The sequence below is a fragment of the Erpetoichthys calabaricus genome, chromosome 5 (assembly GCF_900747795.2).
Source record: "Erpetoichthys calabaricus chromosome 5, fErpCal1.3, whole genome shotgun sequence".
Lineage (NCBI taxonomy): Eukaryota > Metazoa > Chordata > Cladistia > Polypteriformes > Polypteridae > Erpetoichthys > Erpetoichthys calabaricus.
The window spans coordinates 68248824-68275031 of record NC_041398.2 but is presented as its reverse complement, the minus strand read 5'-3'; the positions used below and the strand labels follow the sequence as shown (position 1 = coordinate 68275031).

Here is a 26208-nt window from a genome sequence, read left to right as displayed (position 1 = left end):
TTAATATCATGTAATATAAAAAAAAAAAAAACAACCGTCAAGGAAATTGTTTTGCTAGGATTGCTGCCTTCCAGAGTTAACAATACGCGTCACTTCCTGCACAGTAAAGACTAATCTTGCACTCGTTTTACGTGTGACTCCAGCTGTTTATGTTTTCACTGTTGCACATTCCGTTTTTTATGTATGGAGTTTTGGCATATTTTTGAGAATTGGTAATAAATTATTTTGTGAACAATATTTTCATTTTTGTGCTTTGGGTTATTTAATCTCCTGGTACAGCATGAGATCACTCAAGCCTAGCGACTGTCTGTGAGCCGGACCCACTCGCCACACAAGGCACGCACTCCGAACGCTCTGTGGCTTTTATTTTCTTATTAGTTGCACAGAAATGGGGGCTTGTGTAATGTGCACCACGTGGCAGTACTCCCTTATGGCAGCCTCATCAGGCCTTTGCAACGGCTCCCTGACAAATGCGTCATTCACATCAAGCCGTAGGAGCGTCACGTAGGCCTTTCTCTCCAGGTTACAGCTTGGCTACTTTTCAAGAATACGCGACTGTCAAAACGAAAGACACGTCTGCCACGGCCTCGCAGATCTTCAGCGTCTTTCAGGACTCCCGGCACCAGACTGTGGCCACATGCTGCACCTTCCTCCTTGTAGGCATCTGAATTTCTTTGTATAGAATCTTCTTTGTGCAGTCAGTTATAATAACCATAAGAGTTTTTCAAACTTCGCATTGAGAATTCAGAAATGACCTTCGTCAAAAAACATCGGCTTCTCACAGCCCACTCAAGCAGCAGACTCGTCCAACAATAGGCAGTCAAAGCGAACTAGGAAAAGGGCATGAAGAGGAGGCATCTGGGGGAGAACAGAACACTGGCAGCCGACCTCCTCTACCCAGCATTCCTCCGTCTGTCAGATTTGCAGTCCCTGGCTAACAAGCTAGAAGGGAAGACGTGGGGTTTTTTGTTTGTTTCTTGGAAACGGGACTAACGGCTGAGGAACCTGACGCTGCAATACAGGGGGCTTTACTGTCCTCCATGGGGATCGGCTGCACTGTCAAGTGACACAATGCAGGGGGTCTTGTGTGTTTTTTTTTTACCTCCACTAATTGTTACGTTGTTAATGTGAGCCACAACGGGTCATCCAGTTTATCTTCCGAGAGTGTTAGGGGGTTGGCGCTGCTCATATGCCTCTGCAAGCCAACATGGACTCCATGCTGAAGGTTTTGTACAACATTGGCACAGAATATTTACAGCAATGTAATGTGAGTGATTGGGTTTTTTTGTTGTTGTTCTGGACTAAAACTAAATTTTAAGCATATTTGTTTTAAATATCACCAGCATGGTACCTGTCACACCGGTGCTGCTCATACACTGCTAGACCCGTCTTTGTGCCAGCACGCTGGATGATCCAACTCACCTGTTCCTTCTGCCACCTTCCAGACTAAAACTAAGATGAGAGGAGCCATTGAGAAAAAAAGGGGGTACAGTGCTGGGCTAAAATGGGAAACACTGCAGGACCACCGAGTGTGCAAACTGGGATGGGTTTATGGAGACTCGTCACAAAACACGTGGGCGACTAAGAGCTTATAAAAACAAGCTGCCAATTTACTAGATGCAAATAGCAATGCCTTTTGAAATGGAGATCCAGAAATTGAAGAAACTTAGATGAGAACAGGCCATTCAGCCCAGTAAAGCTCACCAGTCTTATTTTCTGAATTCTTCTAAAAATAAAAAACATAAAGGTGAGTTTTGAAAGTCCCTAACGTCTTACTGACCACCACACTACTTGGTAGCTTATTCCAAGTGTCTTATCGTTCTTTGTGTAAAGAAATACTTCCTAATGTTTGTGTGAAATTTACCCTTAACAAGTTTCCAACTGTGTTCCCGTGTTCTTGATGAACTCATTTTAAAATAACTGTCTCGATCCACTGTACTAATTCCCTTCATAATTTTAAACACTTCAATCATGTCACCTCTTAATCTTCTTTTGCTTAAACTGTATAGGCTCAGCTCTTTTAATCTTTCTTCATAATTCATCCCCTGTAGCCCTGGAATGAGTCTAGTCTCTCTTCTCTGGACATTTTCTAGAGCTGCTATGTCCTTTTTGTAGCCTGGAGACCAAAACTGCACACAGTACTCAAGATGAGGTCTCACCAGTGCATTATAAAGGTTGAGCGTAACCTCCTGTGACTTGTACTCCACACATCGTGCTATATAACCTAACATTCTGTTAGCCTTCTTAATGGCTTCTGAACACTGTTGGGAAGTTGACAGCTTAAGAGTCCACTAGGACTCCTAAATCCTCCTCATACGTTGTACACTTGAGTTTAAGACCTCCCTTTGTGTATTCAAACCTAACATTTTAATACTTTACATTTACTGACATTAGTGCAGAAACAAACTGAGAGGAGCAGACATACTGGGAGTAAAACCGAATGCAGTGTCCTCTTCTTTTTTTTTTTTTTACTTCCAGCCCAATCCAGAGCCGTCTGTGACGACAAGCAGCCTGTCATGAAGGGCCTTTCTCTGGCTCTCTGTATTTCCTAAGGACTTCAAACCACTTTAATGTCCACAAGGGCATCCTGCTCACATGGGCGTGTTTTACAAACCTGTAGGAACCAATTAGCTGATGTCTTCAGTGATATCTTCAATATTTCACTATGAGAGCCTTTGGTCCTTGGCTGCTTCAAAATTACGATTTTTCCTGTGCCTAAGAAAACCATATTTGGCAGTCTGAATGACCACAGACTGGTGGCACTCTCTTTAAACAGACGTTTCTAGGTATCCCTGACCATCTCCAGTTTGCATGTCCTCACAAATGGCCCACAGGGAATGCCATATCCCTTGCACTTCATACCGTCCTGGCACATCAGAATAATAAAAACTGTCCTTTTGGTGCATTCCAGCTTAGCATTGTATACTGTTGTACCACCAACCTCCTCAATTTAGGACCATCCTATGCAATTTGACTTTGGACTTTCTCAAAAACAGACCTTAGCAGCATCATACACTGACCCTCAACACAAGCACTCCACCTGTACTTTTTATTCACCTATGTCTCTGTGGCCAGTTACAGCTTTCTCTATCATTTTATTTGGCGATGACAAAACCATCCTAGGCCTTATCATGAGCAGTGATGTGACAGTTTAACACTGCAATCCCTGAAGCCAGTGAAAATATTCGTAATGCTGGGCCACCTTAATTAGCATTTTTTTAAAATTCTCTGTCACGTTCACGTCTTCACACATTATACACTTTACATCCGCTTTTTGTCATTATTATTATAACATATGAAGAAGTATCTGTTTTAGATGTGTTCAACATGCCTTACAGGAAGTGTCACCCTGTATTTACACTGATTGTTGTAGACATGGAACACACGTGAAATATAAGTTTCAAATAAGGATATGTTTTCCTATACAATTCCAAACACCTCACGCCCAGATAAACCGATTCCAGCTGTGAGTATTTTGTGTCTGACTTCAGCTGCCTCCGTGGGGTATGGGGTAGTCGGTGTGCAATTAATGCAGTGAGGAGGAGCGGCGAGTAAAATGAAGGTGGCTCGTCATTACGAATATTACCACAGGCTTCAGGAATTCTAGTGTTGTTGAGATGAGGTTTACCTGTTGACTTAGTGGTGTTCGGACAATAAACTCACCCAAAATTTCAGCAAAACCAGGAACAAGTCATAGTCTTAAGAACAAAGGTGGCAGACCCCACTTCTGTCTACACTGATGCTGTTGAAATAGTGTGCAGTGTCACTCATGAACCCAAGAGTGCAGAAAGGCTCATCCACCCGAAGCACTGCAGAGGGTCCTGAAGGTGGCACAGGATATTACTGGCAGTGAGTGTTGTCATCCTCTTCAGCACGTATTAAACACTAGCTGCCTTAGAAGACCTTCCTGCAGCCACCTTCCTCACTCCTCAGTTCTGGTGGTCATTTCAGGGCCATAGGGGTGCTGAATAGTCAAATACTGAAGAGAGCAAAGGTGGCCTGGTCTCTCGCCTTCTTATTTAGTGTGTTTAGTTGTGTGGCAGCTGTTCTGAGGACATGTGGAAGTACGACTTGAGAACAAGGAGTGAAAATAAGAGCAGACATTCATTACCAAAGTGCCCACGATATGGGCAGAGTGTCATTGACTTGGGTTTTTTGTTTTCCTTATTGGGTATCGGGTTCTTCCAGTTTTGTAGTCTTGGTACCAGTACAGGCGATTCAGTTGATGAAGTGCAAACCTGAACTCCAGGAAGAGTGGGGCCTGAGAGGACACACAATGTGGAAGGAGCCCATTAAAGGAAAAACAGACCGATTAATAAAGTTTGCTGTTAAGGCTGGCCAGTTGAATGTGTCACCTCGAGTATCGCTCATCACATCTGAAAGCTTTGGAGTCATTTCAGCTTTCTTTGGACAAAAGCGCCCCCCCCCCCATCTGCCACAATGGTTGACGTGGTTCTGTCCGATTATGGCAGCTATTGAGCTTTTTAGGATTGCCCCCTTATTTCTGACCCTCTAGGCCTGAAAACCCCTCAGTTTACGCCATCTTTGGTTCATATTATGTGCAGGAAATTACACCCTGATGATAAAGAGTAAATCAAGAGGCATCTTCAGAAAAAATGATCAGCCGCCCCCGGTAAGCCAAGAGATGCCTCCATTCACCAGAAACAAACAAAAGGACGCTTCACTTGAAGGACCCGTCTCAATACTTCAAAGGTCAGATGCAGCTTTTCTGGTCAATCCTGTACTTCTACAGGATCACATTACGCTAACTCAGCCTTTATGGAGTTCCTATGGCTGTCTGGAAGATGAGCTCTTCTACTTACACGACTGACAAACACACTTAACTAAAAAGCTGAATGGGTCACGTGCACAGCGCTTTTATTCGTCTTTATTCCTGTATTGCAATATTACAGTCAGACCACCTCATCCTTTCAGTAGTTTTGACACACCATGGTTTGAAATTCTCATGTGCAGCACTGCCCACTAACTACACCCAAGAAACACCATGCAGTGCAGTCACAGCGTGCCCACCCAGTCAGACTACCCTCCGTGCCACTGCAGCAGCCCTTGTGTTCGTCGTTTTGCTTTTATAGACGTCTTGAGCTGCAGGGGATCCTGGAACCACAGACTTGCAGAGAAGGTGGGCTTGGCTTGTGTAAAGTAGGATTTGTGCAGATTAACGACTATTTTTACAATAGGCAAAGTCAGCGATTCCATTTTTAGTCTTTAGAGCACCTGCTAAAGGGGGCTTTGTTTTTTTTAATATATAAATAAGGTGCCCGAGTAGCATTTGCTTTGGCACAGGACACCCACACAAAGATTTATTTCAGTTCTCTGTTTATTTTCATTGCACTGTTTTTTTACCAAATGATTGCATTTAAAGCAAAGGTCTCTCCTGCTAAGAAGCCCCTGAGCTTGAAAGCCAACAACCCCGCACCCCTTGTGCACTTCAAAAAACACAGATGGGGCACGGTGCCCTGCACTTGTGCAGTAATCCTGCCACCACTTCACACTGAAAGCAGCCCTGGGGGTGAACAAAAATGCAACAATGGAGGTTTCTGGAGCTCTTCCTACCTGCACTGGCTACATATTTGTAACTCTCCATTAGGCAGCTGCTGTAGACCATCATGGGACTTGAGCTTCGCTGTAGGAGGAAGGAATTACCAGGAGTAACACGACGGGACAGCAAAACAAATGATCTCCAAAGAATTCACCCGCATTAGTTTGACACCAGTAAATCATCACTGGTGGAGCCAACTGGTTTTAGAAGTCACACATGTACTTCAATGTCTGGAGTTTCAACAGATTGTTGTCTAAATGCCCCTCCATGTCTGGGAGTCGGTGTGGATGAAGATAAAAGAACATGTCAAGCAATGCAGTGAGACAAGAAAATATCCAAGTCACTGAATATCACGGGAGTTGAATGAAATCAATGGTTAAGAAATGGAAAGAATAGGCCCAGCCATAAATCTGCACAGAGCGGGCTGACCACAAGAACCAAGTGGTTGAACAAGATGACGACAACAACAAGCGATGGAGGCCACCAGGAGACCTGCGAGAACTCTGAAGGAGTTACTGCTGTCCAGATACTTCACCAGTTCACACAGAGTGGACACACTTTTGCAGCTGCCATAGTTCCAGTTCCAACAATGCAATTAGATGGTCCACCGCCCAAAAGAACTGCACACTTACTTTGAATATAAATAACCTTATTATGTCAATAACGTACTTCCCTTTACCAGTGACATTTCCTTTATAAAATAAACATTCCTCTACAAATGGATGGCCAACTTACGAAGCTGACATCCATCAGTGCTTTGTTGTGCTTGTGCCTTCTCAAAACATCTGACATCTTCACAATGCTGCAGCTTTAAGTCAATCTCTACCATTAGTTGGCTATCGTTGGCACTTTGTTGGACAATTCCCACTTTTAATTACGAGTAAGCAGCACTGGTGGCACCTGTATAGGTCAGGTACTAAACCCAAACTCTTGGCCTCACATTAACCCAGACAAGCCCCCCATAAAATGAAGTGACAGTAAAATAATACACCTTACAACTGGAGCATACAAAAAAATAAACCTTGTCAAGAGTGATTAATACAACAACCGAGACGAAGAAGGGGAGGGAAACAAAACCATAACTGAAAACTCTCGTGAAAAAATGAAAGCCAAGGGGTTCTGGGTAGGGCTGTCAAATGTGTCGAAGTATTGATCGTACCGTTTTACAATTACTCCAATGCTCGCTTTTCTACAGACAGCCTACATTACTAATGCACTTACAGTTTGAGTCGTAGCCCCGATTCCATCCAAGCACAGGTGGTAACAACAAGATGGCAACTTCAGCAGCGGCGTCAGGAAACCCCCTGGGATTGGGACAAATGGGGAGAGAAAAGCACAAGAACTGCAGGAGAGTCGATACAGAAAACTTCTACATCACAGAGACATTAATACGTACAAACGTGTAAAGTGTTGCATTTGAAGTAAGAATACAACTGTTACTTCTTATTTTACAGCCAGTTAACATAACGCATTAAGACGGGGCTCTTTATTTATTTATTTTTTATTTAGCCGTTATTCTGAGGCAACACTCTGCACTACTAGAGCTCTGTCAGTCCCTCGATTTTTAAATGCCATTGTAAAGTGCGCTTTTAAAATTAGGTTGCATCACGTTTACTATCTAATGTAAGGTGCTATCACTTTTTAGTGCTCAATTTCACGTACAGGGCGCCTTCTCAGTGGGTCGTGTACGGAGTACACCAGGGCTCAAGTCAGAGCACAATGGAAGTGCCAAAGACATTGTAGTTTATTTATTTACCACAAAAATACAATGTGCGGTGTTTGTGTTTAAGCAAAGCCTTTACAAAAGACCCCATTAATGCTCCTTTTACTTGGCTGTTTGTTATAAAAAAAAACATTGCAATACTTATTCAATTAACATTTTATGACATTTGTAACATGTTACTGTGTACTAACTTGGTAACAATGTTTGTTTTCATCAATGTAAAAAAAAAAAAAACGTGACTGGATTTAAACTTAACTTTTTATTGCTTCCAGAACTGTACTCATATTTTACAAAAGATTGCACTGCTTGAACTGTTTGCATTTAATGACTTACATGTATTATTTGTCTTCATCAATTTTAACACTTGTATTTAAGTAAACTTCAGTTCTGTATGCATTCATTTTTATTTAGTTACATAATAATATACTGTATTGGGTTCTGAACTTCAGTGTATGTCTTCATATCATATTGAAAGTTTGAAATTTTAGTATCGTGACCAGCCTAGCTCAGGGCACTTTATAAAGTACATTGCGATGGTCTGCTCTGTAAAGGGTCCTACGTAAAGGTTGTTTGGTCAACATATGGCAGTTGGAAGGACAGGAACAGCGATTGTTCGCCTGGACATGGAACTTTCTGAAGGCTGAAGCTGCTACTGGTTATCAGCAAGTGCAGTTGCTCAAAGTTCAAGAAGTACAGGACAACTCCAGTTTCATTTAGGAATAACTTGGCTCAAGCAGCGTGCCAAATTGTTCAAGTCTTTGCTCAGCTCTTACAAGTGCTATGGCACTGATCAAGCTACGTACTACAAAGCTTCATTTACGAAGCAGTGCGTTTTTTTTTTTTTTTTTTTTTACAGAAACCTCATGGGACAGCAATCTGAATGATGATCAAACAAGTCTGCCACATTTGCACAGTTAATCGTAAATTGTGTACATTTGTTTAAGCTCAAAGTAAAATTATGACACAATCAAAGCAGGTAAGGTCATCCAAATACTTTTTGCTAGGGTACAGTTTTCCTTCATTTTGCATCAAGGACGACGCACTCAAATTATAAGACAGAAGCTGAAAAGCAGCGGTGGGGACCAAGAAAGAAAGCGTACCATGAGATGGCGTCCCTGCAGCTGAAGACATCAACACGTACTGTGAGATTATGTAAGGCAGAAAAAAGAAACATGACATCAGCGAGTGAGAAAACTACAAGTCTCACCTAACTGAGCACAAGAGATACAAACTTTTAACCCAGCCAGTATTTTATCAAAACTACACCAAGTGTCTTGTACTCTTCTACTCAATTATTCACATATTCTCCCCCATACTGCTAAGCTTTTCAGAATGGCAAAGCACAGTTTCCTATCATCATACAGAATTACTGAAAACCAGTAAAAGCATCACTGTGAGCAAACTTCATTTTGCCCTCTATATAGTTATGGACCTCATTCATAAGCAGGCCCCTTTAAAGAGCATTTGATATTCTGCACTATAGGGTGACAAGTGTTACATCTGGTCTCCTGCTCATCAGTCATTAGCTTTCTAAGGTCCGCTCATTTCCCACATTAAGAAATAGTAATCGGGTAAACTTCATGGAAGACTTTTGACAACAGCAACACCACATTGTACACGTAAACTGCCCTTTGGTTCAAGCCAAAACAATTAGTTGACAAAAGGTTGTGCTAACAATCAAACATGAAGACCAAAGGCAGTGACCTAATACTTGCCTTATATGCCCCTATGTGAGGAAGAAGTATAAAGAAAGCTAGATAAGTCCTTCATTAAACCTGACAAGGTTCCAACTGGCAGTGTTGTCACTGCTATAGATTAGAGGTCACTGAGTCCCCATAAGGTAACCAAGGTGTTAAATTAAAGGTAGGAAACTGTCATTGCTCAACTGACTGGGGACAGAGAAGACCTGGAAGCACTTGGGCAAACTACGGTAGTAAATAGATTCATAAAAGGCACCATGGTGTCCCTAGATGGGGTGAGCAGTGTTCTTGAGAAGTATTGCTGTGAAGCAGTTAGCTGGCATCCACACCAAACCTGAATACTGCTTTCCTCTTCAGGGCCAGCAAACAGAAGCCGCACGAATACATCGATTCCTCAGACATCAAGGTGGATTCCAGCAAGTCACAAATTTGCAGCATCTCAAAATGGTGGATGAAAATCTAAGTCTCTGATGTCTATTTATATCAGTCAGAAAAAAAGCTGTAATTTTAGGTTTAATATGCTGACCTTGTCAAGTATTGTATTATTATAAAGGTGCAAGTATCTAGGCTACCTTTAAGAGTAATCAGCAAGCTGTTCAGAGGCTAAGGATGAACCTGACATTTTCTGAGTGAGTTGTTTAAACTGCCTGTATTTTAAAATAATACATTGTATATGCAAATCATTTTATTGGTAAAGCTTTTCTGCATGTTATTGAGTACAGAAAGGGTAGCAGATGAAAGGTTTTGTTGCCATTGTGAACAATACTCCTATATTTAACACAGTTTTCATTCTGCAGGTCTGAGCACTACCTAGTCAGCTATGGAATGATGGAACCCACAGTTTATTTTAGACAAGTGGCTACTAAATGTACCTGGAAATGATTAGGCAATGTACCCAGGGCAGTATGCGAACATAAGCAAAGTCGGCAAAGATTCCATCAGTCTAGGTCAGCGATGCTCAACCTGGTGAGAACGCTGCCTGCCCCCAACCACACCTAACATTCACATTGTATCGAAAGCAGCAGCATTGCAGGTGGATCATGGCTACCTCAGGAGGACCATACAACCTGACTTTTCTGTTCAGATGATCACTCTAAAATCATGGCCCACCATGTGGAAAAACTGGATCATGACAACAAAGGCTGGGAAACATTGGTCTAGGCTCTTAGAAAAGAAGGTCAAAACATTTATACCATCATGAAAATCTCAAATAGGAGCTAGCTAGACTGGTGAGATTTTTGTCAATTCCACAGAAATTTCATCATTATAAATTTCATTACAAAAACATTCAAATGTACTTTTCTTAAATTAACTCCTGAAGAATAAATATAGGTTACAAATGTGCAAACTGTCCATTTTGTTTTATAGTAAGAACACAGTGTATTACTTAGGAAAGACTTAATTGTATTCTTAGGAATCGATCACGTTAAGAGTATTTCACAAAGTTCACAAAAAACATGAATGGAAGCAGATTACTTGCTGTAGCTAAACTTCTTTACCTTCCAAAGCTTAACAGACTGTAGAGTACAGTGGCTCAATCCCCACCTCCCAGGCATTGTGTCTCTCACTTAACCTGCCTGCCCTTACATTATATTTTGTAAATTATTGTACTCTGCCATTTTAACTTTTAAAACTGCTTTAGATAGAAGCTGCCCCACAACCCCACCCTGGATAAGTCAGTTGGGAAGATGGACAGATAGTTTAAACTGTTGATAACAAGTACATCTTAGTCAAGCTGGCATCAGAATTAATGTTACAAAAGTCAAAATTTACAAAATGGCACACTCTTCAAAATTGTGGTATTTACACATTCAAAAAGTCAGGAACGATCTTTGAAGTGGGGCAGGGAAGTACTTGTCCAATACCAAACTGACCCCTTAACTACTAAGAGAATTTATTAGAACTGAACACACATTCTCATCCTCTGCATGATGCCACCACCATGGACCTCTTCTATGTTAGAAGAGATCAATAGCTCATCTGCAGAATTTACACTGCTGTTTACTGCAAGGGTTTCTGCGCAATTCCTGCATAAATAAACGTGAGCACACCCTGACTTTAAGCCATCCTTTACACTTCCCACAAATGATTGTTAGTCTTTGTGTAACCTCCTGAATTCCCACCTAGCAAAGAATGAATTATACCATCTTCTTTAGCCATAAAAAAAAAAAAAAAAAAAGTTTCATAATGAGGGTTTGAAAGTGGAAATTATAATATTTAATTTTAACAAACATTACAAGAAAATATAATCTAAGAAATAATTCCATTTAAGTACCTAAAAACAAACAACTGCTATCTTTCAATAAAATGAAAAATCTGCAGAAACCCAAAATACTTTTCTATTTTAACTTGTCAGGTTCTTGGAGGACCCAAACAGAATGGTTAAAAATTGCACAACACACTTTAAGTCAGAAACTTCTGGTATCATTGGCCACAAGCACATTTTCACTTACTTTGGGATTGCCCCAATACAAAACAATGACTGAAATTAAGAGAGCTCTTTGTAAAAGAGGAGAGTGATCTTGTTGGCTGAGCCTTACTCCCCATAACCTTGCATGCATTTGCACTGCCAGCAAATGCAGACTTTGTTGAGTAATACATAGATGTAAGCAGCAGAGTTATAAACTGAGGCCAAATAATGTAGTACAACTACAAAACATTTTATAATTACAAAAAAGGGAATACCCGACAAGCTAAGGTAATACAGAAACTATAGGAAAATACCTGATATTTTCTGGACTAAATATTTGTCTGGACTGTGCAGCTGCTAATTTATAACAGCATATCATTGTTAACAACAAAACATTTTAGTATAATACCTGATTTATATACCTGACACAATTAGGTAATCTAGAATACGTTACAAAAGATGCTTGTGTAAGCAGTGGGTGTTAACATCAGTTAAAATCCTAATTACACTTTAAATATATAACAGCTATTAAAAATGTACGTGCACGCATGCACACACACACACACATGCACGCGCACCCACACCCACACACACACACATATATATATATACCCACCCACCCCCGTCAATCATCCTTGGATGGAACGGGATTATATTGCATAAACACAATGTAAACCCGTTTCATTTCTCAACAAGGATATTAAATGGGAAATTCAAGTTCTTCGAGGACTTTAAATGGCTACTGAACAGAAGACAGGAGAATTGAGGATATTAATATAAAATTCAAATAAAGGTAGCTAAAACCCGATCATTCATTGGTGCAAATCAAAAAATACTAGATTGTAGTAGGTCTATTTAAGGACCTAGAAAATAAAATCATTATTCTTCAAGTTTTTTTTTTTTGTTTTTTTAAAAATCAGTCTACATTTCATTTGTTCTTTAATAGCCAAAGAGGTAGCAGAACCACACCCATTTAAACGTGACCGTCAATGTAGATCTGAACCTTTGTTTTAAAGGAAAAATGAATCACTGAAGAAGTTTCCTCCAGAAAAAAAATAAAAAATAAAATAAAAATTACTACCTTTATGGCTGCACAGCAAAACATTCAGTCTGGCTGCACTTGCATCTGAGTTTCAGCTGCTCTACATTTGAACCAGTGTTGTTTTACAAAACAAGTGCTATCGTTTTCAAGTTGAGAATAACAAGCAAAAAAGTAGTAGTAGCAGCAGGTTGGTCACCACTGACATAGTTTACTGCACACACACTATGAAATTCAAAGCAAACATACCATAACACCATAAGCTTTCTTTCTGCCTATAATACATCAAATAACTAATCAGCTCACATAACCTAGTTTTAAGTGTATATATTAGATCTTCTGCCACAGGAGCACCAGATATACCTGAAACAAATTATTAAACATGATTGATACCATTTCTTACAAAGACTGTTTCAGCTACATTGATTTAAAGACTAGACTGAAACTGTCCTATTAAATGCAAAATACACTAATACAGGAAGAGATAAATTACAGGCTACTGATAGTGTCTTAAGATTACAATGTCATTATCTGGAGAGAAGCTTTCAAATCTCTACAAGTTCCAGTATTACTTAAATTTTGGTTGCTTAATATATCTCTTTTCTATATTAAAATTTCCAAAGAACTAAAAAATATTCAAGTGTAACTGTAATGCTTTGCAGACTGAAGGTTTTGACAGTTTAAGTTTGTGCTTACCACAGTTCCGTATCAGTGCAGATGCATGAAAATGTAACCAAAAAAAAAAAAAATCAAAAATGCTGGTTAATATATTTTAAATGATTTTTGTGGCTCAAAGGAAGGAAAAAAAATATAATTTGCTTTCCCTGAAGAAATAATATGCTGTACAGTGAAAACTGTTTGCTTCAAAACTGTCATTAAATATGTACAGAATAGTGTTAGCAGCTTGGAACTGCAAATAGTCTCTTGTCCTTTGCCACCTTTTTCTTATGCCTATGCTTTCTTGGAGATCTTGGCAACTTTGGACTTTCTCACAGTTGTCTTCTCCAGTGTGGGTGCTTTCTCCACTGTCTCTTGAGCCTGATTTGAGTCTAGGTCCTCATGCTCTGAGCAGCATAGTTTTCCATTCAGAGAAATGAATACAACTCCCTCTTCATGTTCTTTGCAAAAAGAATTTGGGCAAATCTGGCAAAATGTCACAGAGTTCTTTCCACAGACATCACAGTGGTGCCAAGGACAGTCCCAACGTCCTGCCATTAAAAATAGTAATTTTTAGCAGACATTTTACTTTTATATTTTCAGAAGTTTTAAGCAACAATACACTCTTAGAATTAAAAAAAAGTCAGATATTTTTTTTCTGTAAATGCTTTGCAGTACAGATGGCTACAAGAGCTAATGCATAACCAAAAAAGCTGCCACCTTTAGTTACTCTAAGCCATTTCAAGAATACCTCTGTGTAAATAGCTATGAACTGTTTACAGTGACACGTGCTTTGTCAGTTCTTAGGGTTGATACTGCAGATAGATACAGCATACAATGAATGCTATACGTAAATAGCAAAGATACCAAACCTGCTGTATCATGATATTTCCCCAACCTTCTTTCACTACCATGATAAACACTCACCAAAGGGACGTTTAGTGAGATCAAGGCATGAAAGATGATAAGCCTTGGTGCAGGATTTCTTATCACAAAGAACCAGCTCTCCACCATCACCACAGCGAAAGCACTCATCTTCAGACTTCTTTCCTTCATTTCGAGACTTGCGCCTTTTCATTTTCTTCTTAGCTTTCTTTCCTTTGAATTCTGAAGTATTGCTGGAGGCATTCTTAGATTTGAAATAACAAAAATACACAAAAGAATGTATGTATATAAAGTGGATTAACGGAAAACTATAGAGAAAACTGCTAATGTTCATATTATAATAAAGACCAACACCAATTCTGCATCTGAATAAACTAAACATTTACAGATATGTACATATAACCAAGGAACAAATTTAAAAATGGATGTATACCAACATTGCTCCCATCGATAAATCAATCTTACATGCTTACTTTTTTTTTTTTTTTGATGCAGTGTTAAGGCCATGTCATATTCAACAACTTTTACTGCGATTTTCAGAGAGTTGAAGACAATTGGCAATATGGTGACATATTACAACATGCCCTGCGACTCATTTCAACTATCCAGGACTTGCTCCGACAAAACCAAACAGGTTAGAGTCTGTCTTTAGTCACAGGAATGGGCATCTGTGTGCATAACAGCTGACAACCAATGAAAGCTCACCTGGAAGTCCCATGCATGTAATGAAGTGACGAAGAAAAAGGAACATGGGTGTTTTGGACCTTGCAGACAGAAGAGATGTTGATCTATCTAGTGTCTTGTGTTTTAGTACCGTAACAAAATAAAATGATCTGATCACGGACAACGTGCATGTATTTTTAGGGCACAAGTAAAGTAGGTGAAAGTGTTTTCTATAAACATGTTAAGTCCTTGCAGCCAATATACTGCCATCCATGTTCTAATCAAATAACTTTATGGGCTTTATTATATATATATATATTTTTTTTAAAAAACATCCAATCAAGAATTCAATATACTGCACAGTGCTACAAGTTACGACAACATATTTTTCACTAAGCAAAAATCATCCCATCAAGTAATACTTGGAATACTGCTGTATGTGGATTTAAAGTATTAATGGATTAAATACTGTCAGACAGGGAGGCAAAGACTGCTTTCACAGTATGACCTGAGTGTGGGACAATCCCAAAACGTGCCCATATGAGGTGCCTGACAGCACTACTCTCAAATATTGTTGCGACTCAGGTAGGTTCCTTTCATAACTCTGCCTCAATTCATCTAGGAGAAAAATTTTGACAAAATGTAGTAGAATGTAGAGATTCTACATATGTTTTCAATATTGACAAATTGTACAGTTTCCACCACTGATATTAAAGGAAGATGAAGAAAGCCCAGTAATTAAGCTACAACAACTTCTGAATTGCACATAGTAGAAGAAATGCAGCCTCTATTAGAAGACTAGATATTCAAAGGATGCAAATGTATTAACAATATAGAAATCTCTAAATGCTTCAATGCTAAGAACCTTCTTTGTGATGAATAGAAAAAGAATAAATAATCGATAGAGGAATAAGATACTATTCACAGTTGCACCTATGTATATTCTACATTGATACCATAATTTAAGAATTGTGCCACCACTAGATTCCTGCTAAATGGAAAGCAATTAGAATGACAAGTATTAATGGAGCAAGGAGTATGAAGAACAGCTTGAATAGGATTTCCTTATCTAAGCTAATTGAGAAATTAAACTGTACTGACTTAGTAACTATATATCACTGACCCTGTAGTAGAACTGGAAGAAAGATAGTGAAATTCCCCTTCTGCTTTAAATCTCTAAAGTGGTATTTTTTCTTTTTTTATTTCTGTGGCCCCTTGTGGTGTTGCGGGTCCACAGCTCCCATCAGGAAGGCCAGTTTTAAATAAATAATCACCGCACTTGCGGCTTAGCGAGGGGGTGTGGTGGTTGTGTGGCTGACGCGATTCCCTGGGTGATTTGTGACATGGGCTTTCTCACCTAAGTGCACAGGTGAGAAACCGTCCGCATCCATGATTGTTTCCAGGGCTGCTGATTTGCCACAGCTGCCATGTCCTCTTCATAAATAGAAGCACCAGGCAGCTAAAGAGGAGGGTAAAAGAAAAAAAGAGCCGGAGGTTGCAGGAGAGCAGGAGGAAAAAGTAAAAGAGACAGAAACTGAGGTTGCGGGAGTGAGGAGGAAGGCAGGAAGCTGAAGGAGAAAGCCGGTGTGAGAGAGAGAAAGCGAGATCGAGCGATAGAGGGAGGGAGCGTGTGCTCGCAGGCAAGCAGCTGGACAGCGAGTCCTAGCAGGGGTGTTTGCCGACACTTGGTGGGGCAGAAGGAAGCGGTCGCTCCAGCTGAGCGAACAAGGAGCTGGAGTGACCAGGGATGAAAGACAGCTGGCCGCATAAGGCCGAGATGGCAGCGGGAGTCATGGAGTCTTGGGAAGGTGTGCCTCAGCATGAGCGACCTGGCCGTTGAGGAACCCAAGTCAAGGTGCGGTAAAGTAGCCATACGGAGCCAGGGAACGGAAGGCAACCGGACAGTACAGTGGAACCTCGGTTCACGAACGTCTCGGTACACGTACAAATCGGTTTACGACCAAAAAGTTTGCCAAACTTTTGCCTTGGTTCACGACCACACATTCGGTATACGAACAAGCCAGTTTCCCTTTTGGTTTGTACATGTTCAGTCTCTCCCAGTGCAGCGAGCGCGAGACACACACACACACACACACACACACACACACACAGGCAGTGCAAGAGAAAGAGACAGACGCGCACACACACAGGCAACGAGAGAGAGCTAGACGCATAAGGTAGGAAGGCAGTTAAAGAATGCACTGGGCTTGATTTTGTTTTCACTTTTGTTTACAGCAATCAGTTCGTAGCGTGCATTGTTGCAATGTTACTTTTCTTGGTGGTTTATTAAATTATGGATTTTTTCAAATGTGCTTAAAACTCATTTAAAAAAAAAAAAAAAAAAGTGTTTTTAGCCAGCGGTTGGTAGCACTATAGCACAAACTATTGCAGTGTTAGTTTTCTCTGTTGTTCAAGGTTTTCTCAGTGTTATTCAATGTTTTTACATTTAGTTTACTATGACGCTGTGCATTCTATGGTTTAATTAACTATATTTGTGCTTAAAAACTTAAAATATATATATATTTATATACAGTTCGTATGGTCTGGAACGGATTAATTGTATTTACATACAATCCTATGGGGGAAATTGAGTTTTGGAATGAATTATGGTCGTGAACCAAGGTTCCACTGTTGTAAGGTCAGCTGCAGAAAGGGCGACTTCCCTGTTGAGAAGAGTATATGGGAGAAGCAGGGGAGCCGCCAGATAAAGACACTGGATTTGGGATTTTAAAGGGACTGCTTCCAGCATGGTTACTATGTCTTTGTTTTAAAAGGACTGTTTTTTTTCTATGGTATTTTTAACCTCCACTTCATCACTTGTTTTATGGATTATTTAATGACTTTTTGGAAGGCACTGCACTATTTATTGGGATATTGTTTTGATTTGATTTTAATAAAAGCACTTTTGCACTACTACACCATCCCCTTGCTCCATTTGTTATGCCTCACTGCCGAGCTCATTGGTAACATTACCAACAGTGCAGGGTTCAAGGGCTCCTTGAAGCTGCATGGGAGCATGGAGCAAACCCGCATCATCACACCCCTTTCTCTTTTAAGAAAGAGGTCCAATTTTTAAAGAAGGATTTTTAACATATAAAGATACTTTGGAAAATAAAGCTAAAATATAAAAATCCAGAGGATTTTGACAATAACAATCCTCCTAGGTAATGTAATCCACAAATATAATTATTAACATTTAGCTTAGCACTCTCCATCAGGTTCCAAAAGTTAAATTTAAATGGGTCTTTTTTTAAAATATTGACTCCTATATACTGTATCAGAATGGTTACAAGACAGAAAAACTGATCAGATTCAATATGTAGTGGTAAAAAATTGAAATGGAGCAACATTCAATAAAATTCAAAAGTGTCTTTTCAGAGAGGCTGCACTAGAGGGGTCCTTGCAGATGGGGCAAAGAATTTAATTACACCAACACTTTTAAAAACTTATTACTGTGAGATATGACAGTTGCAGGCTAAGACAACTGACATACATTTCTTATGTAAGAAAAAGGGTTAATTTCAAAGAAAACCTGATCTAGGAAGTGAAAGCAGTGTTTCCTGGCCAATACTAAACAATATAATACAACACTTGCTGCTTTAAAAAAAGGCAAACAGTATAATTAAACGCCTCAGCCATTCTATCAATCCACTTTTCTTATTCTTCTCTTCCGACAAGTAGTATAGGACCATTCCCACTCTGCCCAGTAGATAGAGACATTTTTTCCGTAAGTCATAAGGTTACTGAATAGTGAACCATAAGAATTCAAATATTGTATATGTTTGTATACGTATTTGACAGAATACAGATCCACTGTATTTACTGTGCGTTTTAAATTTCAGACTAGATCAGAAGCGCTAGTGATTTAATAAGAAAAATGAAGGTTACTCTTAATTATTTCACCTTTCAAACTGTGCATAAAGAGGGCTGAGGATCGCCAGGTATGCTTGAGTATATCATTATATACTGTGTGATTTATAAATATATTCTTTTCAAGTATAATTACCAGTTAATTACAATTCAGTTATAGATAAGTCACACTACCTAGGAAGTTTTCACATTTCCAATAACAAATTATGCTAATCAGTACGGAAGAAACTGGCAAGTGAAGACTTGGGTGTTACCTTAGGTCTGTCTCCAAGGAAACCACTGCAGTTTGGAGCTCCACACCTACAAATAGTTTTCTCATTGCCCAAACAGTCAAGGTTATAATTAAAGGTCAATTCAGTACCTATTAATTGCAAGAAAAAAAATAATCCATTGTTGACATTTTTCAAGCATGGTTTCATTTTAGTTTGGAAGTCATTAACTTTATATACAAGAAATTCACATTTTATTCTTTGTAAAAATCTTGTGTGACTGCTTAAAGAACCATGCATGAAAACAACCCACCTGCAGGTATGTCACAGACTGCAAATAATCCTACCCTGGTGTCCCCATTCACTGTCCACTTCTGTGTTTCACAGTTCGGCTGACAGCTGTGATTCATGAAGCGAGAATAATTGCCTTTCATACCAGCATCAATAATACGATCCTGAAAATCAGAGATACTCCGTGAAACTGGACTGGAAACAAGTTTGATTATATATGATAATCAAAAACAAAGATTATAACTTCAATAATTTTCAAAAAAGTCTGCTTAGTAGGGAAAATTCCTTTGTTAGAAAATACAGCAGCTAGAAGTTACTGTGATGATTATATTCTTAATTTGTCACTTCAAACAGGGTACAAACGCATTTTAACATGCTGGGCATACAGCTATAAATAGAAGACTAGGTAGTAGTTCTATTTCCACCAGAGAAGTTTTAAATCACATACTTGAGGAACTTTATCTGAGTAATTATGAACAAAGACAATGCATTTGCTCTGAACGATTTCTCATAGGTATAAACAGAAATTGAGTTGGTGGGATGGCAGAACACAAGTATAATGGTGTCTGCTGGGTTATCTAGTGTATTTTTTAATATAAACATATACAATTAACTTCTAATCAAAACATGAATACTAAATAAGCTTACAAAATCCTTCAGAATGAAATCTTGAAGATAAGCAATTACTTTACCTTGTCAATGGTAAGCATGTAGAAATGGGTAATATCGTTTTCTTGGGCATATTTTATCCTTGCTCTACATTCTTCTTCGTCTATTAGCTCTCCAATATATTCATTGACAAACTCTCCCTAGGATGGGGGGGTATATGAGAAAAAACACACATTAAAACTAACCATTTTCATTAATATCAAAAAATAAGTCAGGGTATTACAATAGAATGTAAGTTAGCTAATCACAAGCATTTATTTTATGTACAATTACGAGGCTTTTGAACAAATAACTCTGCTTGCCTCATATAGATTTCTATCTCAGTTTTTATAACAGACTACCCCAGGGGTGGGCAATTATTTTTCCAAAGGGGCCACATGAGAAATTGGAATGGTTTTAGAGGGCCGGAATATATATACCTAATATACTTATATATATATATATATATATATATATATATATATATATATATATATATATATATATATATATACACATATACATACATACATACATACATACATATATATATACATACATACATATACTTAATACCTATAATATTCTTAATTAATTTCCAATATATATGATATCCCACTATAAGAGACAGTAAATGAAACATTACAATGAGAAAATGTAGAAGATATAAAATTCTATTTAATGAACAATCATAAAAACAGTTTAGAAAATTTCATCTTTTGCAATGTTTAAAAAAACTAGCATCATAACTTGACGTAAAATAGCAGCATCAACTTACAGTAAACCAAACATGTCAAACAGCCAATCAAACAAGTGTGGAGCACAGAATTATTGTACTATTTAAGGAACATTTATAAAAACAATTTAGAAAATGTGCATTTTTTGCAGCATTTAAAAAAATAGCATCATAACTTTATTAACTAGTTTTCAAAGACCAACGTCACATTAATTTACCTCAGTTCTTCTGGTGTTCAGTGAGAGAAATTTAGCCTGTTTTGGGCTTGAACAAGTTTACGGAAGTCAGGTTGAATATCTGAGGTGGATATGCGAAGGACAGCACATAAGTGATCATCACAGAGAGGATCTATATCTGGATTTGTTAAACTTCATCACTGAGAATGTTTATTCACAGATGTAGGTAGATCCAAAGAGAACCAACATCCTCTGAGCATGCCTCTTCAAGTGTGGGAAGATTTCCTCTTTGAGAGAGGAATAAAACTACCAGTGATACTGACTTAAAATGCTCGGCCAGTAGATTATCAGACTGCAGATCAATAAGTTCAAGCTGGACATCACTGGGTGCATTATCCACACTATAAGTAAAGGGAGAAGAAATCATGTGCATTTCACTCTCAACTGTTTTGAAGTCTTCAAATCTTCTTGAAAACTCACCATGCAGTACCCCTAACATGGATGAATACTTGTGGAGGTGATCAGCTGATAGTGTGACTTCTTTCAGTGTTGGTATGTGAGTGAGACTGTTGCCCTCTAATTGACTTGAAAGAAACTTCAACTTTCTCATGAAAGCTGTTACCAAGCTGTACATTTGCAAAGAGGCCTTTGCCTTGCAGCTTGGTATTTAGTTCATTCATTAGTGCAGTCACATTAATAGCAAAGGCCAGATCTGCAATCCAGTGTGTATCTGAGAGCACTGGAATGTCCTTGTCTTTCTTTTCACAAAACTCCTGAATCTCTGCTCTCAGGTCCCATACTCTTAAGCACCTTGCCAAGGCTGAGCCATCTCACAGCTGTCTGGTAGCCTATGTCACTATGTTCACTTTCATACTCCTCTAACAGTGAAACAAACTGATTCAGTGCTCTTGCCCTGATGAAATTAACTATTTTAGTTACAACATCAACAACATGGCTAATTTTTAGCACTGACTTGCACATCATCACCTGATGAATGATACAATGCAAAAATATCAATTTCTGTTCTGGGTTAATTTCAGTCACTTTATCTTGCATCCACCTCATAAGTCCAACATTTTTCCTTGTCAGATTTGGATAGCCATTGGTTGTAACACCTACCAGTTTGTCCCATTTCAGTCCCAGCGTGTCCATGGATGCATTTACCTCTGTGAACAAATCACTCCCCGATGTAGTCCCTTTCATTGGCCGCATAGCTGCCAGCTCCTCCGTCATCTCAAAGTCTTTCATTAATCCACGTACAAAGATAAGTAACTGGGCTGTATCACGGACGTCACAGCTCTCGTCCAGAGCCAAGGAAAACGAGACAAAATTGTCCCGTTTTCTTTTGCAGTTGAAGCTCCAAATTCCCCATGATGTTCTCGACCCGCCTCGTTACGGTGCGCCTCGAGATAGACACATTTGCAAACGCGACTTTTTTCTCAGGGCATATTAGCACTGAAGACTCCACCAAACAGTCTTTGATAAACTCCCCATCAGAAAATGGCTTACTGTATCTTGCAATTTTGTGGGATATTACAAAGCTGGTCATGACTGCTGCATCCCTGGATGAGTGGGGCTTTGTAAAAAATCCTTGTTGCTTTTGCAGTTTAACTAGCAAATCTTCCGATGCTCGTGCCCGCTCTGCATCACTGAAATTCTTGTATTTTTCTCAGTGTTTACTCTCGTAATGGTGATTCAAATTGTATTCCTTAAACACCACTATATGTTTCTCCACACACTAAGCACACAACTTTACCTTTGATTTCAGCAAATAAATATTTAGATGTCCACACCTTGTTAAAAACTCTACATTTAACATTAGCTTACATATTTAAGGGCTAAGAGCTCATTTCTTGGACGCTGTTCAACACATTCGCTGACGTGCATAAGCGCACTGATAAGAAAAACAACAGTGGCCTTCAAAATAAAAGCTGTGTAATTGTATTTCGTGCACCTATCACAAAGTAATAGATGTCGCTACACTTTTACTACAAACTCATGTGGTCCAGTCAAAAGTAGTCAGTGGGCCGCATGTGGCCTGCAGGCCGTAAAATGCCCAGGTCTGGACTACTCTATATACTGTACGAGGAAATATCAAAAAGTAAAGGCAATTTGAAAATGATATATCCGCAATGGATAGAAGCTTACGCAATACAACACGTTTGTGATGGGTTAGGATTAGCTCAGATCCATACAGCGCTCTGCCGTTAGTCTAGCTGAAGCCAAGGTCAAATGAACAGAGGCTCCGTGGCGATATTGCACCATTGTTGAAACAACACACTGCATTTAGATTTCTTTAGTCAGATAAAGTGAAACCTGCTGAATTTTACTGAAGTACCTTGTCTCAGCACTCAGTGAAAACTGTATGACTTAAAGAAAAGTTTGTCAACGGCTAGAAAGATTTAACTTGGGAAAAACAAATGTAACCAAAAAAGCTTAATCTGGTCGACCATCAATATCACGTACACAAGCCGTGGTGAATGCCTTCCTCAGAGAAGGTCGATGGAATACGAAGCCTGTTGTTACTGCACATTTGGATATCAGCTATGGATCTGCACATGCCATAGTGTAAGACAAACTGGGGTACCATAAAATTTACATGTTTGGACTATGCATAAGCCATCGAGAATGTGTTGTATTGTGTCTGCTTCTATCCATTGTGGTTTCTGCATAATTTTCAAATTGTCTTTACTTTCTGATTTACCCTCATACTATAGTACTTCTAATGGACATGTAAATTGATAATCTGAAATAGTGCTGAGAACGGAACCTTATAATCAGACCACCAGAGAAGGAGTCAACAATGGGATAAATACATTCTTTCTCAATTTGTGTATGCCATGCCCAAACTAAAGCACAATTTCTGAATATTAAAATTTGAATTTATTTTTTCATAGCTGTGGTATACATTCAATTGTCTGGAAAGCAGAGATGTTAGATGAAACTATCATTAAGGAGAGTGGAGGGGGAAAAAAAAAAAACAACTCTCAAAATGTTCTCAATTCTATACTACCCACAGTTCCACAGTATAACTGAACTTACCTTTTTGATGTCTCTCTTACATATAAGCCCCCATCCCTTTCCTGCTGTTTTGATTATCTTGGTTTCTGGATAATGACGTTTAGTAAAGCACTGGTTCTGGCAACGTTCACCTGCAGGGCACACAGCGGGATGGCACTCGTACATCAGCATTCTGTTTAAGCACTCCGATTCAAAACTGCAAGGATTTTCATCTGTGGTTTTACAGTTGCACTTTGGGATTTCAGAAATGTCTGCTGTGTATATCTGCACTTTGCCACAGGGTTTGTTAACCTACATTTGAAATAACCAAACATGAGAGCATTAAAATGCAGTTAAAATATTTATTAAGCTAGAGAACAAGTTTTTATCAGGGTGTAAGAAGGATCAAGACTGAACAAGGTTTGAGAGGAAACATTACTAGCTGAATTAAAAAAAAATAAAATAAAATCAATGTTTTGACAAGAACAGGTCAGCTCACAAACAACTATTCCTAGTATATGGTCCCAATAATTTACACTTAATTATAAATACTAGGTAAAGTTTTACCGTTTCTACTGTTATATTTATGTGCAAAAAATACATCCAAACAATAGAACAAATGTTATCTACTGTATAGCTATCCTGAAAAACCAATTTTACAAGAATGACAGACCCCCCCAACTCTTCACAGTTCAAATCGGACAATCCTCATGTTGGTCTAGAAGCTCTTCTCTTAATTTACTCTTGAGATATGGTTTCTTCTAACACAGAAAAAAAGTTGGTCTCACCAATGTCTGCACTTTATTCAAAAGACAAACAAAAATTACTGAAAAACTTCCCATGATTTTTAGGTTTATAATGTAACAATGGAGAGTCTGGCGCGATTATTTAAAAAGGATTTCTCTCAAAATAAAGCCCGTAAAAACATTTTAGCCAAATAATAGTTAATATAAACAATTCTGGTTACTTCAGTGAACAAAGTTTTAGAAAATATTTAGAAATGTAAATTATCTTGGGATGTAGAAAGTTAATCATCCAAAATATTTATACATACACAAAATAAAAACCTAAATACCTTAATGTGTTTGTAAGGAGGTGGCTTTCGTTCATTTTCCTGTGCCTCTCTAGTCTCGCGCTCAATTTTGAGCTGTCTGAAACGCATCTCAGCTTCCTGAAGTGCTGGAAAAAACAAGACACAAAATTTTAAATTTCCAGTCTTATTTCAAAGTCTGAAGTGTCAGAAACAGCTTTACTGCAGTGCAGCTGGTATGGAAGTAAAATCCACACACTCTATTCGCAAATCATTAGACCTCTTTTGCCAATGCCCCAACTGTAATAATAGTGACAAAAAATGAAAAGATTTAAATAGATGTAATCAATCAATTTTCCACACCTACTTATCCAGAGCAGGGGTGCATGAAAGCTGAAGCTTACCTCAATAAGCATCGGCTGTAAGGCAGGAAACAATCCCTGGACTGGGCACTACTCAATCGCAGGGTGAACACACATGTATGCAAACACACACACCCATCTAGAATTAATTTTTAAATCACCAGTCCACGGAACCTGCATGTCTTTGGACTGTAGGAGGAAATGCAGGTAGACAAGAGGAGAACATGAAAATCCTAAAAAGGAAGTAACCAGGTTTTGAAGTCTTCTTGTAGCCAGGCAGCAGAACTACAACTGTAACGTGTCCAACCGCTGTAATATATATGTAAATTTCTAAAGTGCCTTAATATAGAAATAATAATGGTTGTTTGTAAATGTTTTAAAATCATGAAGTGTCTGTACTTCTCTGTATATCCATTTACAGTTATTGGAACAACAATTAATGTCACACAACATTTAGCTAAACACAATTTTATAGTATATTAAATGAATACAAAATGTGTTGTAATTTATGAGAGGAGATCATCCTCTGACATCTGCAAATATAAGTCACTATAAAATTCATTTAAGAACGGATAATTTACTAGCACTGAATATTCTCCACTCCATTAGCACCATTCAGTGTAGGAAGCATTTATAAAAAGCAGATGCTTGGCTCGACATCACAAATGAAGAATAAAAAGTGCTGAATGATGCATGCTCCATTGAAATATTCATGTTTTGCAGCTTCTTCGATTAAATTTCAATTCTAACAATTTTTTTTTTTTTTTTTTTGCAACTTCTTTTTTGTTAATTTACGCATTCTCATTGTTTCTTAAGGAATGTTGTTTCAGGGGCAATCTGCTAGAAGGAATGAGCAATTTATAGAAGACAGACTCCACTAGCTGCTTTGCAACTGTAGAACTCATATCCTGAATAAATGCAAAGTGTAATAAAAGCAATTAAGCAGGCATACATAAAGAGGCCACTTGTAGGCCTAGAGAAGCACAGATTTCTGAAGTGTTTTTAAGTTTAAAAATGACTGCTTAATATAAAGCACTCAGCAGAAGCCTCTGACTTAAGTTCATCTGTTGCTTATAATGTAAAAGACCAAAAAAGTACATCAAGTATATTTTATATTTTCAGATTTTACAGCCAAGACTATAACTCTTGTAGTTTAGTGATTGCACTTACTTGATATTTGATGTAGTACTAGGGTGTTGTACCGTGTTAGCCATTATGAATGTAGAGAAAAGCCAAGCAAAATGACACC

At 38.6% G+C, this 26208-nt stretch overlaps 1 protein-coding gene across 3 annotated transcripts in view; it reads right to left on the bottom strand.

Moving 5' to 3' along the window:
• Positions 1 to 12744: 12744 nt before the first annotated feature.
• Positions 12745 to 26208, bottom strand: part of nsd2 (nuclear receptor binding SET domain protein 2) — a 144457-nt gene continuing 130993 nt past the window's right edge. For 2 of the 3 annotated variants that reach the window (XM_028801627.2, XM_028801626.2), the window contains exons 17-23: positions 24643 to 24746; positions 23610 to 23879; positions 19700 to 19816; positions 19030 to 19171; positions 18762 to 18868; positions 14017 to 14218; positions 12745 to 13640 (exon numbers count right to left, since the gene is read on the bottom strand). In XM_028801627.2, the coding sequence (XP_028657460.2) occupies positions 13384 to 13640; positions 14017 to 14218; positions 18762 to 18868; positions 19030 to 19171; positions 19700 to 19816; positions 23610 to 23879; positions 24643 to 24746 (1199 nt within the window). In that variant the 3' untranslated portion in view covers positions 12745 to 13383. The remainder of the gene's footprint in view (positions 13641 to 14016; positions 14219 to 18761; positions 18869 to 19029; positions 19172 to 19699; positions 19817 to 23609; positions 23880 to 24642; positions 24747 to 26208) is intronic. The other variant, XR_003716225.2, reaches the window with a different exon arrangement.